At 45.7% G+C, this 20,362-nt stretch overlaps 1 protein-coding gene across 1 annotated transcript; it reads left to right on the top strand.

Moving 5' to 3' along the window:
• Positions 1 to 332: 332 nt before the first annotated feature.
• ZNF622 (zinc finger protein 622) lies at positions 333 to 20,035 on the top strand. Its single transcript, XM_054985069.1, has 7 exons — positions 333 to 525; positions 2,696 to 3,316; positions 5,450 to 5,707; positions 8,353 to 8,515; positions 11,576 to 11,688; positions 18,707 to 18,850; positions 19,632 to 20,035. Exons 1-7 carry the CDS (start codon positions 492 to 494, stop codon positions 19,757 to 19,759), a joined length of 1,461 nt encoding a protein of 486 aa, XP_054841044.1. The 5' UTR covers positions 333 to 491; the 3' UTR covers positions 19,760 to 20,035.
• Positions 20,036 to 20,362: the final 327 nt, after the last annotated feature.

Genomic DNA, 20,362 nt, shown 5'->3' with positions numbered 1-20,362 from the left:
TGAGAGAGCTCTGAGGGAGCTATGACTGCCCCAAGGTCACCCAGCTGGCTTCAAGCAGTGGGGAAGCAAACCTGGCTCTCCAGATTAGAGTCCTGCCGCTCTTCACCACTACACCAAACTTGCTCAACCTGGGCGTAGATTCCCCGGCATTCTACTGCGCATGACCGCGTTCGCCCCACCAAACTCCGCCTTCCCCAGGCTCCACCCCCTGTCCTCAAATGTTTCCCATCCTGCCGCCGGCCGAGCTTTGCAAGCCTTCCGAGCTGAGCCAGCTGCCGGCGCGTCAAGGCTGTGCGCCCTCCGGTGCAGCAGGGGGCGCCCGCGCGAAGAGGGGAGGCGGCGGAGGCGGAAGCAGCGGCCGCGGAGGGCGTCTTGCCGGACTCGCCGCCGGCTCCCGGGAGAGGCGACGGGGACGGGCTTGTGGGGCGCGGCGCTTGGTGCGTTCTCGGCGTCGTGATTCGCCTCCCGTGTCGCCCGCGACCGGCGCCCCCATGAGCAGCGAGTCGGCCGCCTCTGCGCCCGCAGGTGAGGAAGCGCGGAGCCTGAGGCCGCTCGCCCGCTCCGCTGCGGGTGCCTGGCGGCGCGCCCTTCGGCCGCGCAACGTGGCTCTTCCGCCCCCCCCCTTATCCTGGCGAGGCTGCGGCGGAGGGACCAGGCCGAGGCCTCCCGGCAGCCTCCGTGGCGCTGTGGAGGTCCGAGGGACGGGAATTGCCCCTCTTTTCGGTCCAGCGCTCTATCCACTAGGAAGCACTGCTTCTCTGGAAGCTCACCAGGAAGACACCGAACCGTTTCTAGAGCCCCCCCCCCCCCCGATCTCCCGTTTGCTGACTCTGGAACTTACTGTAATGATTGCTTCCTCTAAAAAAATTCTCCCTTCAGTCTTGACTATTAATACATTTCTTTCATTTTGGCATCTACAGATTGCTCATATGCTCTTTAAGTGCATTTTGCCGTGATGAATTCTTGGAGTCAGGGCCTGGGGAGGGTGCCTCCACCGCCACTGGGTTGAAGCAAAGGCCTGCTGGGGAAGCTGGAGGCGGCTGCCTGCAGGATTGGCTCTCTGCCATCGTGAAACCAGTACGGAAAAATAAAATGGGCTACAGAGAAAAGTTCCCCTGTTTCTCTGGATATGAATGTTCAAGAAAACTTTATCTGCTTTTTTAAAAAAAATATCATTGGGGTCTGCCCATGTTCACGCCCATGCATTGAATTGTGGGCAGGGAACTTGCGGGCAAACCGGTATTAAACTGTAAGGAGATCTAAACAGTGCTGTTGAGTAGAAACTAAACTCTGAAATGTGGATGTACAACTTGCGTGTTCTATTTTTCACCACGTCCATTGGTTGCTTGTTCTCACAAATAATTGTTAAAGAAGTAAACCTGTACCTGGGTTTGCCCAGTGCAGGAGAGGCCTCCCATGATGAGACGGTGTTCCATACCATCTCTAGATCTCTAAATACAGAAAAGTGGCATATCAGAAAGGAAGAACATAACACTAATTTTCTATATGGAGAAAACACTTGCATGGAGGAGTGTCATGATCTGGCTGTGCCAGGAAGGCCTAGCCAGGCCTCAGAAGCCTGTTAGCACTGGGAGTAGGCCTGCCTATGATTCCCAGGAGCCCCTGGGCCGGTTGGTGCCCTTTGGGGCCAATCAGAACACGGGGCTGGTGCTATATAAGTCTGGGAGGGAGAAAGCCTGGGTTCTTTTCTCCCTGAGAGCAGGCCGGAAGAGGTTTCTGCTAGGGGGAGAGGCCCTCATCCAGGTAGGGCGAGAAGACAGGCCTGGCAGACAGAGGGACAGTGAGTTCAGTCGCGCTAGGGCCTTTGGTTTGTTTTGCTTTCACCCGTGTATTGTTGCTAATGCACCTTGTTTGCTTGTTTGATATTAACTGACCTCCTTGTAAATAAACCCTTTTGTTTGTTGTTACTCTGCTGGGTCCTCGTGCCTGTTTATTGGCCAAGCTATGGAGGTCAGAAGGGTTGGGAGGGTACACTGGGCCTTCCCAAGGGACCCTAAATCCCAGAGTGGTGGCAGCGTAAGGTGGCTCACCCCACCTGAGGCATGACAAGGAGTATTTGACCATGTCGGCCCGTAGCAGCAGTGGTATGGCCTGGTGGAAGCTCTGTTTGGGAGACCTTAAGGAAAACTGAATGTGTCTTGTTGATTAGAATATCAGTATGGATTAATATTTGACTAACAGTCTTTTAGTGTTCAGCTATTGATTGGATTTTTATTGTGTCAGTGTACATCTCTTTTCAGTCTTCGATTTAGGCTTGTGTGTTCCAGGCCTGCATAACTTGTGACCCAACAAATAAAGCATAACCACCACAGTTCTATATTTTGGTGCTTGATCTCCCCCATCTCCCCTCTACTTTTTTCAAGTACTTGGTGAGAAGCAAAACCAAAACCGTATCAAAATTTTGATGGGCTGTTATAACGGGGCTGCGTTGCAGTTTGGTGGATCAAATTATGCAGACATGATCACTTCTGGATAAATCAACAGGACAAACTTTGGCTAGATTTTGCTAAATAGTTTTTGCATTGTAAATGACTTCTACCACAGAGTTTTGCAGAATATATGTGACATTTTCCTGTATTTTGTTTCAGGGATAATTACCTTAAGCTACATTTCCAGGGTCTTTTCCCCTCCCTGTCTGACTTCCTTTAGCATATTTGCTGTCCTTCCTTTTCAGGCATGGCATCTTATACCTGCATTGCTTGCCGTGTGGCTTTCAAAGATGCTGATGTCCAACGTGCCCACTACAAGACCGACTGGCACAGGTATAACTTGAAGCGGAAGGTTGCGGATATGCCTCCAGTCACAGCTGAGAACTTCCAGGAGAGGGTTCTGGCCCAAAGAGCAGGGCTGGAGGAGCAGAACAAGGCCACTGCCACTTACTGCACGGCTTGCAGCAAGCGGTTTTCCAACTTCAATGCCTACGAGAACCACCTGAAGTCCAAGAAGCACTTGGAGCTCGAAAAGAAAGCCGTCCAAGCAGTCAGCAAAAAGGTGGAGCTCATGAATGAGAAGAACCTCGAGAAAGGACTGACTCAAGAGAATGTTGACAAGGATGCCATGAACGCTGCTATCCAGCAGGCCATCAAAGCCCAGCCGTCATCCTCACCGAAGAAGACTTCTGGGTTGGCTAGCAACACTGCTGGCTCTCCAGTCGCTGCAGAAAGCAGCAGCTCGCAACAGAACAGAGAGCGTGCGGAGAAGCCTCCACGGGTTCATTGGTTTGAACAGCAGGTCAAGAAGCTGGCAAGGGAGTCTGAGGATGAAGGGCAGGAGGAGGAGGAGGACATGGAGGAAGGTAATGGATGGATGGATGGATGGATTTACTTACTTATTTCATGTATACGCTTCCAGTCTCTCCACTGAGGACCCAAAGTGACTTAGGTTTTGTCCTCACAACAACCCTGTGAGGATTAGGGCTGTGAGCGAGTGACTGTTCCAAAGTCACCCAGCAAGCTTCCACGGTGGAATGTGGATTTGAACCTGGTGCTCCCAGATTCTGCTCAGACACTGTAACTGCTGCACCACACTGGATGTGAGGAGTGAGAATCTTTTTGGTAGAAAGATTCAGGACTGGGCACTGAAAACCTTTTTCAACAGTCAGGTGGGAGGAGTCATTAGGGACCTATCCACCTTCAACTTGCTATGTGGATTTCTCTGTTGCTCGGAGAGTTTCCATGCCGCTGCCAGAATATTTTGGGTGGTGTGGAAACTGTGCACACCCTAGGAAATCCATGTGCTGAGAAGCTCTGCTTCCTACTGATTGACCCAATGTCTTAACAAGAGCTTCAGATGGGTGGTGGATTTACCATCTCAAAACTGATGCCTGATTTGCATCAGTCTTTCATCGAAATCACATTATATTATCTAGTTTCGTTCCCAGTAATTCCACCCAATGGTAGCTCACACTACCTCTTAAGTATTCCTGGGTGAGGCCCCCCCTTTTTTGTGCATATCAGAGAGCATGCTTCATAGCCGCCCTATGGGAGAACCACAGAAATGGGGGGGGGGGGATTCTACAAGCAATAGTCTACAAGCAATAAGAAACTTGATCACACTATCTTATTCACAAATCAGAATTCAAAGGAAAAAATATACAGTATTAATATTTATCTAACAGCTCAGAAGTTTCCATAGTCGTCAACCTCCATAAATATTCCTAAAATGCCAGTTTAAAGTGTTCGGTGAATAAATATATTAATACATCCTAAAATACATAAGTAGGCAGTAAGAGGTTAAATACCTATAAAAGACATTATTCACATGTGAATAAGATTTTGTGTGATCAAGTTTCTTATTGCTTGTAGGTAGACACTCACTATGGGATAAGGAAAGCTGGCTCTATTGGCTCCTCTTTTTGTAGTTAAACTGTTTTTATCTTTACTTTGACGTCCCTCTGGTTTGATCCTATCCTTGCAATAGGTGAAAAATGCCATACATGCACCCCTCCCCCATTGTCATTTTTTCCCCAATACTGCTGTGGCAGGTAGAATGCAGAAGTGTCCCCTGGCAACAGCGGAGCCAATCAGAGCAGTGCTCTGAACCAGCCAGTAGGAGCTGTGGGATGGGAGACCATTTCAGATATGACCGTTGGAGTGTCCGTTAGGTTTTGAGAGTTAAACTTTGGAAGTTGTGAAAGGGAGAAAAGGGTTAGTTTAGCCGAAGCATTAAATAAAAATCTGTGGAGATATCAGGTCTTTGGTAAAAATCCCCTGTCCAGGAAGTTGTAAACAAAAAGATTACTTTATTTCAGGGAGGTTCACTGAGTCTGCCATGTAACTCAGTTACAGCAGAGGGCTATATTTGAAATGTGTTAAACTTGCCTGAGAGACTGTTTTCCTTAGGAATGTGCTGTGTGATGCCTAACATCCCATAACGCCTGCTTAACTCTCAATATTTCTCTCAGTTGCGTTTTTCTTTCTGAATAAAGAATAAACTGTCCCATGCCTGTCAGTTTGCCTCAGTTACTGATGCAAGTTTCGGTGGTTCTGTGTTCAGGTCCAGATTTTATCTCCACAGACAGTTTGTGATTTCCCACTGAGAACTCTGGTTCAGTGGGGTAGGTAGGAAAATTGTGTGACAGGAAATATCCTGTAGAGTGATGGCCAGCCCCTAGAAAACTGGTCACAACTGCACATATCTCACTCCTTTATCCTCTCCTTAAATGTCTGTCTTCTAGATTTGCTAGCGACCTCTGCAGCTGTCCTGGAAACTCTTGCCAGTTTGTCAGCATCCTTGTTAACTGTGTCACCCAGTTAAAGAGCTCCCTGGGGTCTTCATTCTAGCAGCTGTTGGGCTCTGTGCTTGTTTTTAAGATTACTCACGAGCTGGGTGCATTGAATTGTTATCGTGCATATATAATAGAGCTCACGTCTCTTTTTTTAGTGTGGAAAAGCCGACTTGATCCTTTTGCTATAATTTGATTTGACAGGCTGGGAAGATGTCAATTCGGATGAAGACGTAGAATCTGAAGAAGAGCAGATGGAAGGAAATGACAAGGAAGTCGAAGAGAGTGCGGCTGGACAAAGCCATCTCAGCGCTGATGCGATCCCAGTGACAAACTGCTTGTTCTGCTCCCACCACTCCAGTTCCCTCATGAAAAACGTGGCCCATATGACAAAGGACCACAGTTTCTTTATTCCAGATATAGAGTATCTTGTGGATCTCAGAGGGCTGATTAAGTACTTAGGTAAGTCTATGAGAGTTTTGCTACCCGTAACCATGTCAGTTTTGAGAGAATAATGCAGCATTAAACTCAGCGTTAGAAAGTATCCGTATGTAGCACTTTTAAACTTGATGTCTGCAATGCACACTTGTTCTGAAATGTATGGTGGGGTCAGTGCTCCGAAATGTGCGGAGACTGCATTGAGCAACAGGATGAGCAGGAGCAAAACAGAAGGAATTGGTTTAAGACCCGCAATGCACACTCACCCAATAGGCACAGCACGGGGCTTTAGGAATCCTCCATTAGTCCTGGTGTTATTGCCAGTTATGAACACCAGGACAGGGAAGACTGCAGAGAAAGATATAACACAGTGGAAAGGCACTGGTATCATATTCCCAAGGCATTCAGATGAAACCACAGAATCATAGAGTTGGAAGGGGCCATACAGACCATCTAGTCCAACCCCCTGCCCAGTGCAGGATCAGCTTAAAGCATCTCTGACAAATATTCATCCAGCCTCTTCTTGAAAACTGCCAGTGAAGGGGAGCTCACCACCTCCCTAGGCAGCTGATTCCACCTTTGAACTACTCTGACCGTGAAAAAGTTTTTCCTAATATCCAGCCGGTACCTTTGTGCATGTAATTTAAGCCCATTGCTTCGGGTCCTATCCTCTGCTGCCAACTGGAACAGCTCCTTGCCCTCCTCCAAATGACAGCCTTTCAAATATTTAAAGAGAGCAATCATGTCCCCCCTCAACCTCCTCTTCTCCAAACTAAACATTCCCAAGGCCCTCAGCCTTTCCTCGTAGGGCTCAGTCTCCAGACTCCTGATAATTCTCGTCGCTCTCCTCTGCACCCTCTCGATTTTGTCCACATCCTTTTTGAAGTGAGGCCTCCAGAACTGCACACAATACTCCAGGTGCGGCCTGACCAAGGCAGTATAGAGAGGGGCTATGACCTCCTGCAATTTTGACGCTATGGCCCCTTTGATGTAGGATTTTAGTTATAACTCGCTTTCCCCCCCCCCCAGTGGGGACTTAAAGCAACAGTCTTTTTGTAAGGCTTAGTAATGATCCTATTCAGAGGCAAGGCTTAGGATGGGATGCTTGCAGCCCAGTCCTGCATGTGATGGTTCAGAAGGAAGTCCTTGTGACCCCCTTGCACACTGCCACCCATCATAAACCTCCCTATACAGGCTTGGGGCTTCCCAGGTAGTTAAGGGCAGTCCCTAGCCCAAATATAGACAGGGTCCCCTCTCCTTTCCAGAGGCTGCACCGGACAGGCTGCCAGCTTCCTATATTCACCACCACTCACCCAACTACTGCCCATTTAATGAACCTGGTCCATTGGTCATGACCAGAATGCTTAATGTTCGTGTGTGTGTTATTTTTCCTCAGTCACCACCTTCAAGCCAACCAGGGTTCAAACAGAAAAAAAAGAAAACTTTTATTTACAAGATATTATTCAAACACATAGATACACTGTTATTAAGATAGTTTCAGGCAGGTAGCCATGTTGGTCTGCTGCAGGATTTGAGTTCCGTGGGCCTTAGAGACCAACAAGATTTTCAGGACATACGTTTTTTAGAGTCAAAGGTCCCTTCTGTTGTTAACAGTTGAACTTGTAACTCTACACTTTAAAAAACAGTGGATGGTTACTATGTATGAGAACAGGTCTCCACAGCCAGCTATATTTCTGCTGATCTCTTAGCAGCTTCAGAACCTTCTCCCCCTGTAACCGCCTTAATGGATTTTTCAACTGTCATCAGCCCCAACATTCTGCCAGCTCTCATTGCCTGTACCCCAGGAGAGGCAGAGCTGGAACTAGTGCATCACAGTCCTACTTTATTTAGCAGGACTCTCTCCTAGTTAAGTGTTCCTAGGATTGCAGTCTCAGTGTGTTATCCAGTCAGGTTGTCAGCATAAGGTCTCTTAAATGATAATACTGGCTGGAGATACGCATTTTTCACTCCCCTATTTCTCTTGTTTCCTGGTGAAATGTCTTGACAGTAGCCTGGGACATACATAGTTCTGGAACACATCTCAATCTTTTTTCAATTAATGGATGCTGTGTTGGTCACAGTAGACAGTTGTGCAAATATAAAATGTTGGCTATTTCCTGGCATATTTTCCAGTGTTCCTGCATTCCCACACGGGCTAGTTTGTGGGAAGTAAAAAACCATACTGGTTTTTATCAAAATACCTAACAGAAGACGATGCTGGGTCAGCAGCAGCATGAGAGAGTTTTGACAGTGGAAGCAACTCGAGTTTATTCACACAGGCGTATATATCACTTGATCTCTTATTACTTGATGAAATTCTACACTTGTCAACAATTGATGAATAATGCATGTGGGAGACATCCCTTGGCATCAAAACTCTCACATGATGCTGTTTGAGGCCATCCCTGATGGCCAACTGGAAACTTCCATGGGAGGCAGTATAACTTGTATGAATACATTATTCCATTATTTGAATTAATCTTTTCATGTAGACATTTCCACTGATATGTACCCAGAATAAGAGATGTTCATGTATCAAGACTTGCTTGTTTTTACTTCAGTCCTTCACATGAGGAAAAACGTTGAACTGTAGAATGTTACAAAGCTGGTGGCACTTTGAATTTGGTGTAAAGTCCAGCTGTAATGCTTCTCCCCCTTACAACTTGAAGGAGAGAAGGTTGGGATCGGCAAGGTCTGCCTCTGGTGCAACGAGAAGGGGAAGTCCTTCTACACCACAGAGTCTGTGCAGGCGCATATGAATGACAAAAGCCATTGCAAGCTCTTCACTGAAGGAGATGCTGCCCTGGAGTTTGCAGACTTCTATGATTTCAGGTGGGAAATGATAGCTGCCAGGTATTTTATAGATAAAAAAAGTTTACACTTTTGCCAGTAAAAACATGAAGTTGCTTTGAAATGTCTCTCTGTTGCACTACTCTGGTCACTTGTACAAACAAATACCACGTTGATGGTCAGGATTGTGTGGTTGCTTCCGTCCTTTACAATAATGATGAAAGTGTAAGGAGTAGTCGCCTGCCAGCCTGCCCACATAGCATCACGTGCATCACTGGAGAGGTGTGGGACTGGAGACCTGCAAAAGCACGTGGCACGTTGGGCCCTTTGAAAAGCAGTGGCTCGTAATGGCTTCCCAAAGTAATTCATCCAGTCTTTGGAAAGTTTCTTGGGGACGGATTCACTGACTGCTTCTATGAAGGTCTAGTATCCCTTTATTTTCGATTTGTTTAAACAGTGTTCAAGCCCTGTTTACAGCAGTGGGAAACTTGGCTAGAGATGACGCTGGGCCAATTAGGATAGGGATTAGATTTGATCCAGTTGATGGGGGTAGGAAGGGTGGAGGACAACAGGGAGAAGTACTTCCGGAAGTTCAGTTGGCCTGGACCGTACGACAGAGCAATATTTAGATAAGTAACTTCCTGTGCAAAAAATTCTCTATGAATTGATTGACAAATAAAATACCCCCCTCTCTGCATGCCAGGTGGGGGTAGTTGACTGGACATTTCTCTTTCATAAACCTTATTGGAGTGTATGGGAGGTGCATGGGCGAGTTTGGAATTTCATAAAGAGAAATTTAACAGTATATTGGACCTGTAGTGCTAGATTTGCCATGCAAGTATTTAGTATCAGGTGGCTGACATCCAATGTGGGTGAAGTTTCTAAGTGCCTGCTGGTCACCGCTCCCTTACATGTTCTGATCTTGTTAATATGAGTATAGAGTAAGATCTCAGATTGTGGAACCCACTGTGCACATCTTGCAGATTTCTGTGCTTTAGTGTTTTAAAAATCACTCCTTACACTGTCATGCTTATGACATGTTGCTGTCATGTGAGAGCTAGTATGGTGCAGTGATTAGAGTGTTGGGCTAGGATCTGGGAGAACTAGATTTGAATCCCCACTCTGCCATGGAAGCTTTCTGGGTGACCTTGGGCCAGTCTTACACTTTCAGTATAATCTACCTCGCAGGGTTGTTGTGAGGATAAATGGAAGCGATTAGGACTATGTAAGCCACCTGAGGTCCCCATTTGGGGAAAAAATGGGTTATAATGACGTAAATGTTTACAAGACAGACAAGCAATGGAAAAGAAGGTAATTACAAACAGTATATTCACATCCAGAGGAAGTTTTAAAGCTTTGAGGCTGGCAGTACAGCACTATTACTGTAGTCAGTTGCCTAGTATCTCTCGTCCTCTTAGAATTGAATTCACCAGTAGTACTTGGGTATTAACAATTTCTCCAGCCAACAATTTTCTTGCTTAAAGACCACACTCTTCCAGAGTGGATTTGATTTAAATCGAATCAATTTAAATCATAATTTATATCACCAGTCATTAAAACTAGATTTAAATCATGGTTTTCTACATAAAGACTCCTCACACTTAGCTTCTTGCGCAGATCTATTCTACTTCCAGCAATCTTCTATTTATTGAATTTCTTGAAACTTAGCACTTAAGAGGTAAGGGGTTGGTTCTGTATACAAAGATTTGCAAAGAAACAACGGGATTAAGGTCTTTTTCTCAGCTGTATATGTTTATTTTATAACCTTTTTGCTGTGAAGAAGAGACGTGATCTCTACAGACACAAATTCAGTTTTGAGAACTGTAAAACTAAGGATCTGTGATAATATCTTCTAAATAGAAAAACTGCCCCTGTGGAAGAGCATGACATTGTGAATAGATTAATAGAATTCGTTTACCAAAAAATTTAAACATTGCATGAATATACAACCTCATGCTACATAAATAAAAACGAATGATAACCTTTGGACTATAATGTAGCCCAGACAGAAAAATATCTTTAGATTGACTTTTCCTCAAAAAACATTTTATTAAAAAAAATTCAATTTAATTTTAAAAATCCTATTTTTTATTTTTGAAAAAGCATTCATTTTTATCCACCCTGCACTCTTCTAGGGTCTTTGTCATGTTGCATCTGTACTGATAGGTAAGAGATCTTCCAATTCAGACATGACCATTGGATTAATTGGGGACTTCACTGAAAAGTCAGCATCACCTGTTTAGCTTGAGCCTTTTTCAAAGACTGGTTTTGACACAGGCTGAACAGTTGACAGCTTCCACCAGCAGTACTCCTGGATTATTGTTGTGGGTCTGTTGTGAAGTCAAAACTATGATGATAGTGTCAGTTATGTTGCTTCTTGTCCTGTGATAGAAATGGGAGTGGGTGGGTGCCGTGGTGCAATGGATTTCTTCTTCATGTTCACTGCATTCTCATTACTCGCGTTATCTTGTAGATGCGCATTCACACACAGCTTCCTGTATGTCAAAAAATAACACCCAGGTGGAACATCTCTTTAATCTTCAGAATGCAGGAATTCAGTGTAGGAGGGTGCTCTGTTTCCTTAGAAGCTGCAGACCAAAATGATACGATCCTAAATGGACTCTATCGTATGACTTCTATGAATGTGAAGATCAGCTTTAAGCATATTGAGAGATTTCAGAATTAAGTTTCATTCAAAGTACAAATTAAGGGGTTGATATTTTAATGCCATTTTTATAATGTGCTTTTAGCCTGGAAACTGTTGGATTCATTTTAAACTGACCAGTGGCAGTGGCTTACGTTTTTATAATCTAGCAGGGTTTTAGTTGGCAACCGCTATATGTTTTTATTAGGTTTTTTTATTTTGTAGACTGCCTGGTGATTTTCTTTAGATAATTCACAGCATTGTGGATGTTGCTTGTGTATATAAGCATGTCATTACGGCGTTGTGGGATATCACTTGCCAGAGTCTTTCACCAGCGTCTTGGACTTCCCACTGACCAGTGTACATGTGACACAGAATGCTAGTGAAGTTGAGAGTGTGGGCTTTAACAGGAAACCTCATTTTTTCTGATGTGAGATCTTGCTATTCCTTGTTCATAGGAGTAGCTACCCTGATTATCAGGAAGGAGAGGATGCGGAAATGTCTAAAGAACTGCCATCAGAGAAGAACATAGAGTATGATGATGAATCTATGGAGTTAATTTTACCATCCGGTAAGTATATTTAAATAAAATCACCCAGGTGTGCTTGTCTCATAGTATTAGAAAGGCTGGTAAGTCTTCTCTCCAAGTTTGAAAATCTGTGGGTCCAACTCAGTCATGCTCTGTATGAATTTGTACCATGTTATCTCATTGAAGTGTTGGAGCCCTAACCTTTCCGGCTGCCTGTTTGTCCATAATGGCGTAGAGATACCTGTGCCCGCTTTCTGTGGGGGGAGGATATACCTTCCTTTCCCAGGTCCTTCCCAGCTTTTACTGCTAGTCCAAGGATCAGCAACTGGCAACTCCCAGGTCACATCTGACCTTGAAGGAATGTTGGCTTAACCATTCATTTGCAAATCCACGAAGAAAGTGGGGATGATGTGGAAAGGAGTAGATGCTCTTGCCAATGCTCTTTGAGAGAGGAATGTTTGGGATCCCACATCTACCCTGTCCCTCCATCAAAACTAATTACCAGTGAGGGCCTTGGTCTCTTCTAAAAATAACTGGCCTACATCATTGCCTGGTTATCATGTGTTCTGTAAAGGCTTGCCATCTAATCTGAACCATATTTACTCATAAGCAAGTCTTTATAATTTCACTGGGGTACACTTCTGAGCGTGTCTTAGAATTTTCCTTCTGTTATTCCCAGTACAGCTATTAGACGGAAGAGGTAAACTTAAAAGGAAAAGGACAAAGACATCAGATTACTTCCCCTCCCTCTTTGATTTACATATTTGACTTGCAACAGCAGATGCCAAATGAGAATAATAACTGTAAATTCCACTGCATGTATGGTTTTGGAGTCAAATCTGTACAAATCTTCCTTTTCTGAAAGGTTATTGGTTAGTTTTCTTTGTTAATCACGTTTCCCTGATTGAGATGAACACGCTTAGGGGAAGAAGTCCCTTACCTGCCTCCCCACAACTTTTGAAAGAACAAGACAGGGGAAGTAGAATCTGTGAAAACTCATAGGGGAGGAGAAACCCCCTTTCCTCCCCTCTACTTCCCTTCATCTTGCTTCAGCTCCAGTTTCTCCTCCCCCTGCACTCTTCACTCATCCATCCTCACGATCTTTCTTTCTCCCCATGCCCCCACCCAGCCACCTGCCCCACCCGTTCCTTTCCCACCCCTTGCAGCCCCTGCAGTTTCTCTTCACCACAAGACAGAGCACGCTCTCAGTACCGAGGTTCTTTTAGGGGCTTCTTGCCAGACTCCTGGACACAGCATCATCGATCCCGGTACTGTGAGTTGAAACAAGATCCCTGGTGTCGATTCCGACCCCGTTCACCCCGGTATGCTCCTTACCATTGGGAACACAAAGGACACTGTGGCAGGGACTGGGAGCAATACTCCACCATGTCCAGCCAGCATCACCCAGCGCACCAGGCATGTCAATGCTCTTCCTGGGACCTGAACTTACCACCTCGACCATTGGCACCTTCAGCTACTGTGTCTTGCCCACCAGCAGCCTCCACTGCACCTCCATCAGAATCAGCACTACAGCCTTCAGCTTCAGTGGTCATACAGCCACCGATCCCAAGACCGCTTGCACAGCCTGTCGGCACAACTCTTCCACCTTCGACTAAGCTGCTTCCTTCCGAAGGAACTTTGCCTTGGTTCCAACACGACACTTTGGCATCTTCTTCACATTCTAAAATGGAAGATCCTGCCAGTGACTCAGATGACTCCAACAAAGCCCTGGAATTTTCACCAAATCATCCTGCCATCTTTGCTCGGGCTCTGTATCCCACTGAGGAACAGTTGATTCGTATGGGCAATTCGTTGGGATTGCAGGTAAAACAACAATCCCCGCTGAGTAAAGACCCAATCCTTAGACTGATTGCGGACTTGGAAACTTCTGTGGCATTACCAATGCTCCCAACACTCCTGGATGTAGTGAAGGAGTCATGGGGCAAACCAGCTGCCGTTCCACCAACTTCCAAAAGACTTGATCATCTCTATCGGGTACAGCAAAAGGAATGTGACTTTCTTTTCACCCATCCTTCCCCAAACTCCATGGTGGTGGAGTTTTCTCCACGCAGAGGAAGACAAGCATCCCTGTCTGTACCCAGTGATAAGGAAGGCAGGAAATTGGATGGCATGGGCAAAAAAGTCTATGCTTTAGCTTCTACATCTCTGAAAATCGCCAACCACATGGCCTGTATGGGCAGCTTCCAGCGTTTCCTCTGGGAAAAGATATCCCCAGCATTGGACCATCTCCCAGAGGATGTAAAGCAGATGGCCATGAGCGTCAAAGATGAAGCCCTTATGCTGTCGAAACAGCAAATTGCTGCCTCCCGACACGTTGTTGACTGCGGTTCAAAGTCCTTGGCTGCAGCCGTCGCTGAGGCGTCATGCATGGCTGCGCTCATCGTCTTTCCCCCCAGATGCCAAAGCCAAGATAGAGGACTTGCCTTTTGAGGGAGAAGGCCTATTTAGTAACAAGACCGATGAAACTCTAGAGAAGATGGCAAAACTCAAGCGCCTCGCACGCTCCCTGAGCCTTAACCGGCGCACATAAGATGCAAATGTAGAAACAGTGGACAGGCTACTCACATCAAGACAGAGAGTCCTGCCTCTCTTCAGGTCATTGTTTAGCTCACGAGTCCTTCCCTGTGACATCATACAGGTTCATTCTCCTCCAAACTGTAGTCTGCATTTCGACATGCCAAGCCGCCTGGAGATTCCAAGCAGAATTTTTGACATTTTCGTCAACTTTCCCGTTGTTTTGTTAGCCGTAGTTTAGCTATTTTTGCAGCCCTGCTCTGCCTCATGTTACTATGCTCTGTTCTGTTGAAACCCCTGTGTATGTGAGTTGAGCACGTGCAGAGTACTCTGTTCAAGGTCAAAGGTAAAAGGAAGGGTGAACATCAACACAGCATGAAGCTGAACCACCACTTTCTGCACACACAGAATGTTCAGGAAAAGATCAGTGGACATTTCACCAGGGAGAAGCTCTACTGGTCAGAGATCAGGCAATGTCCAAGGAGAACCTTTCTGAAATTGCTGAGCTGCTAGGGAAGATCAGTGACCAAGTGGTTCTTGCATAAGGCCAATCAGGATTACTGAGTTCCCAGTAATAAAAGTATAAAAGAATTCAACTTGCCTCTATCAGTCCTGAGACCAGCATGTGCACTGTTGCCCCCTGTACCTGAAGTTCCTCAGCATGCAAGGACTCCTTGATTGGGGGTGTAAATACGAATGGAAATAGGGGTTGATATCAAAGGGTGTTGAAAATGATCATAGTGCCTTGAGGATAGGCTGTCTGTTAGCTTGTATACTGGCTTAAGTTCAATAAAAGTTACATACAAGGTGATAAACCACAATTTTTCAGCCTATCACTCTTTTAAAGATTGTGTAAAGAATTACAAAGCTAACAGTCTCATGACTTCATTGAAGTTTTGTAGTGTGGGAACAGTGAGAAGCTGGGTCTTTGCCGTCATCTGCCAAAGAGTTTATTTTAATTCTTTCAGTGTACTCTCCACCCCAACTCCACCCTTTCCCTTAAAATGGATTTCCTTATACTGAAAGATGGCTTACCATCCTCCCAAAGGGGACCAGGGTTTTAGTCCAGGACAGAGATCTTAATCCCATCCTCTGTGTGAAGAGGTCAGTGGCTGCATTAGAACCAAGAAGTTCAGAATGTGGTTCATTACTATAAGCCTCAAAGATACCTCAAACCAACCACAACATATATTCCTCTGTTTTGCTGTGGGAGATGCCTACTACCAGCACAACATGCTGCCCTTTAACTTGTCCACCGTTCCATGGATGTTCGTTGACTGCATGTCACTGGTAGTAGCACATCTACACCATCAAATGATAGCTGTCATTCCCTGTATGGCTCCTCACAGCTCCACCTCCCTTCTTGATCACATGTGGATAACTACATACCTTAGCCATCCTGGGCCTACATGTTAATGGGGAGAAGTCTCATTTAGTTTCCGGGGCAGCCCTAGACCTTATCCCTGACATAGCCTTCCTCCACTGTTATATGCCTAGTTCATTCCTTCATGCAGCAGCACCACCCTCCACAGCTAGAAAGATCCAGTTGCTGCTGGGCTTGTGGCAGTATCTGCTGTTGTCCAGTTTGTTAGGTGGAGGATAAGATCTCTCCATTGTTTGGCTCAACCACAATTTCTAGTCCTTGTGAGACTTAGAAGAAAAATCTCTGTGAATTCCATCAGCTGTGCTGAATACTCTCCTCTGAAGGACTCACTATTGCCAGTTGCATCAGTGGGGGCCCCTTGTGTTCCACCATCCCCTTAAGTGACACTATGAATGCTTCATTATGGGGATGGGATGGCCACTGTGTCAGTCGTGCAATCAGTTGTTGTCACCACAGAAAAGACAACTCCGTATTGACTACATGTTGTTCCTGGCCATCAGCAACTCAGTTTGTGTCTTTCTCCTCAGGTTACAGGGCAAAAAAGTGCAGGTGGCCACAGATAAAACAACTACCATCTACTACATAAACAAGCACGGTAGCATTGTGTCACCTGGAAGCATCTACCCTAATGCCTGTGGTAGAGATGCCTCAGTTATTACATTCCAGCAGTCACCACCTGTGTGACAAGTGAAGACAACACCCTCGCAGATTTCATCAGTCAAGAACAGTTGGCCACAAGTGGTCTAAAAGTGACAACAACCTACACTGATACTCCTTTGCTGGGGCATGCCACAGGTTGAGTTCTTTCCTACAAGTGTCCGACATTCTGTTTCAAGGCAGACATTGGAGCATCTTCATGAGACGCTGCCTCCTTCAGTGAAAGGGGTGCCAGTTTCCCTCCTTATACCCAAGGTCATTGGGAAAATGGGGACTCCATAAACTGCATCCTAATTAGTCCAGATTGACAAAGGCTCCCTTGGTTTACAAGCAGATGATCCTACAAGTGGAAACACTACCATCGTTGTGTCAGCCACCAGGGTAGGCCCTATTCAGCTGTCCCATGTCCTAGAGCCCCTGCTCCAAGATTATCACTCAAAAGTCCCCCATGGTTTGTCATTCAATGTTGCTCATTTTTCACACAACCATTGGTGAAGCAGTTTTTCAAGGGCCTTGTAATGCTCCACTGTGGGTGATGTTCAACTTGTCTTCATCCATCTTGATGGCAAGCTGTTTGATCTGTTAGAAGATGAGAGGGCCCTGCATTCTTCAGATGCTTGGAGAGCACAGTCATTTTAGCTGGACAGATCTGTCTCATTTAAGAAACACGCTGGCCTCTTTGTTTGCTACTGAGACCCAAAGAGAGAACACAATGTCTACATCGTAGTTCAGGTACCAGGTCACAGGCTGTCTCATGATCTGGCCTTCCAGCGTCTTTCTGAGATGCTCAGAGCACATTCTACCGGCGCTGTTGCCATAGAAGCTCTGTAGAGCAGGATCAGCCTCCTCCTTCATGAGGCATTGTGTCCTTGATACCTGAGCATCAGCAGATGTGTTCTTCAGCACAGCCGTGCTCAATGTCTTCTAGATACACCTGCACCCACCTCCAGGTAGATCAGCTTGCTAGTCTATGCTCACCGTTGTAATGCACAGAGATTCCCAAAGAAGTAGACAGGCTGCTTACCCTGTGACTTGTTCTTTGAGTGGTCATCTGTGCAGTCACATGACCCACCCACCTTTTCCACAACAGAAGACTTCAATGTGTTGCAGCAAGCTGGGTGACCTTGGGTCAGTCACAGTTCTCTGGAGCTCTCTCAGCCTCACCCACCTCACAGGGTGTTTTGTTGTGGGGATAATAATGACATACGTTGTAAACTGCTCTGAGTGGGCGTTAAGTTGTCCAGAAAGGCAGTATATAAATCGATGATGATGATGATGATGATGATGATGATGATGATGATGATACTCATCTTTGGAAGAAACTGAAAGACTGATTCCCCGCACCCTCCCCCATGTCATGAGCAGTCTGACCTGCATGTTTGAGGAGAGAGGACTTTTTAACCTAAAAACTAGCTCTAGAAGTTTCAAAACTTTACACAGGTGCAAGGCCCATCAATATGAATTTACAGGTGGCCACTAGGTAAGCAACCAATTCTTCGTGAAATCCCTGAGCTCAGTTAAATCCGGCATGAAGTTTCAACCCCTGCTCTTTAGTAAGAAAATAGGCCTTGGCTGCTTTCTATACTAGTACAATAGATTCTAGGTGGTCATCTATAATGCCCCTGACACTTAATGGTGAATGTAACTGTGCATAGATCTTCCCCCACCCCAGCATTGCATGTTGCGCTCAAGATGAGCCCGCTGCCAAAAACATTACCATGTTGAATTTTCTACAGATTACAGCAGGAGATGATATACCACGTTATGACATTCAAGCAGGGTTTTTTTTCAGCTGGAACGTGGTGGAATGGAGTTCCGGAACCTCTTGAAAATGGTCACATGGCTGGTGGCCCCGCCCCATGATCTCCAGACAGAGGGGAGTTTAGATTGCCCTCCGCGCCGCCAAGCAGCGCAGAGGGCAATCTCAACTCCCCTCTGTCTGGAGATCAGGGGGCGAGGCCACCAGCCATGTGACCATTTTCTCTGAGGGCAACCCACTGAGTCCCACCACCTCTTTTCCCAGAAAAAAAGCCCTGCATTCAAGTATTTGTTTTTCCACATATATTTCTACACATTATAGGAGCAAGTGGAGGAGAAATTGCAGTGCTGGAATGCTGGTTTCTGTGAGGTGCATTTGTTGTGGTTAATGCACAGGGCCTCCTTTTCCCTGCGTCTTCAGAAGTGGTTCATAACTGGGGTTTATCTTAATTCTTGTAGATTCTCTCTGGTGGCGAAACTGTCCTCTGTTTGTCACCTTTTAAGAACGTTCCATGCTTCTATGTGTTGCTTTTGCAAGTGGCAGGTATTATGTTGCTGCTTCTCTTTACTGTTGAGTGAATGTACCGCTGTTTCCATGCCTGTGGGAGACGTCAGATTTGCACAGTCATGTATTCTTCCAGGGTATTGGCCACGTTATCCCAGCTAGTCTTGGCAGTTGCTCCACTACAGCTGCTGCTTAATATTCAAACGTTCTTTCTTCCAAAGGTGCCAGGATCGGTCACCGTTCCTTGATGAGATACTACAAACAGAGGTTTGGTTCCTCACGAGCATTGGCTGTTGGTAAAAACAAACAGACAGTGGGCAGAGTATTGCAGCAGTATAAAGCCCTCGGCTGGACTGGCAGCACAGGTAGGCAAACCAAATTAATATGTTGCTGTTTCTAGCTCTGGGGAGGAGTCTTTCTGACCCTAAGTGCAGGAGTTCTACAGAAGTACCCAAACACAGTAATTACCCAGCACTGGCAGATGTATTGTGTCTCCTTCTACATAATGTGCTACCATGTTTCTAAAGAATGGAGAACTCTTGATTTCATGTTATCTTTAGAATGTTTTAGTCTCTGTCTAGTAATATCAGGCCCTGACTTGGATGTCCCAGGCTAGCTCAACTTGTCAGACCTCGGAAGCTAAGCAGGGTCGATCTTGATTAGTATTTGGACGGGAGACCACCAAGGAAGTCCAAGATCGCTAATTAGAGGCAGGCAGTGGCAAACCACTTGTGTACAAGGTCACCTGTGACTTAATGGCACTTTCCACTGCCAGTACTTTCAGTCCTGAAAGCTTGACCAGGTATTCTTACTTTCTCCAAGTGCACGGGAGTATTTAAATATATAGCTATGATATTCTTTGGGGATATCCCTAGGCGGCTGGCTGGCTGCTTCTGGAAGCAGAGCGCTGGACTGTATAAGTGATCTGATCCAGCTAAAGGCAATTATGTTGATCCATTTGAAGTTCCAAAACACTGGATCTCATTGATGTAGGATAGTTGCCAAATGTTTACACTCTTCGTCGTTGGAAAAAACTTCACACATTTCCCATCTCACAATATAAAGAGGACCAGACGCTTTGCTCCTTGTAAGATTCCGTCTTCCTTCTGGTGAGATGTTGACCTCTGGCTCTCTTTTTTAATTCAGGTGCAGCGCTGGTTCGTGAGCGTGACATGCAGTACCTTCAGCGGATGAAAGCGAAATGGATGCTAAAGACCAGCTTACAGAACAACGCTACGAAACAGATGCACTTCCGCATGCAAGTCAGGTTCTGAGGAGCTGTCAAGACCGATATGCATGGAAAAACAAAAATCTCATTCTTGAGGCAATAAAACAGAGGAAGCTCCAATCGTTGATTACTGTGGCACTGAAATGGAAGCTAGCGTCTTAACAGCAGCTCTTCATTTGCTGCTAGCTCAGAAACCTTTCCCAAGACTTTCTAGAGTCCCATACAACTCTGCCTATCAGGTTTCAACTCAGTACAGCCTGTAAGGAAATGTTAATGTTGCTGATTAATCCTGATAATAAATCCCAAGTATATATCCTGTGCAGTTTGTTTGAGCCGACGTACCCATTTTGTTTAGTCCTGAAGATGGCAATTATACGCCCCCGTCTTCAAAATGCTTCATGTACATTCTCAGTACAGCTGAGGTACGCGAATATTATTCCCCACATTGCAGATTGCAAGGCAGGGTGGGTCACTGGGTGAAGCTGAGGCAGAAGTCAGAGTTGGATCACATACTTCTTAGTTCACACAGCCTTAGCCACAAAGTTTCATCAGATGTTTCTTTTGTTCCTGAGCACTAAACCAAATTTAGAATCCCTCAAAGAAGAATCAGCGTATGCGACAGTGAGAAACTATTCTGCTGTGTACTGCT

Source organism: Eublepharis macularius, chromosome 7, assembly GCF_028583425.1.
Source record: "Eublepharis macularius isolate TG4126 chromosome 7, MPM_Emac_v1.0, whole genome shotgun sequence".
NCBI classification, from domain to species: domain Eukaryota; kingdom Metazoa; phylum Chordata; class Lepidosauria; order Squamata; family Eublepharidae; genus Eublepharis; species Eublepharis macularius.
The sequence above is the reverse complement of the archived record's forward strand: the minus strand, read 5'-3'. Positions and strand labels throughout refer to the sequence as shown.

Coding starts and splice junctions, on each gene's coding strand:
- ZNF622 (XM_054985069.1), top strand. CDS start 492: ATGAGCAGCGAGTCGGCCGCCTCTGCGCCCGCAG. Junction 3,317..5,449: donor GGAGGAGGACATGGAGGAAG/GTAATGGATGGA, acceptor TTGATTTGACAG/GCTGGGAAGATGTCAATTCG. Junction 5,708..8,352: donor AGGGCTGATTAAGTACTTAG/GTAAGTCTATGA, acceptor TACAACTTGAAG/GAGAGAAGGTTGGGATCGGC.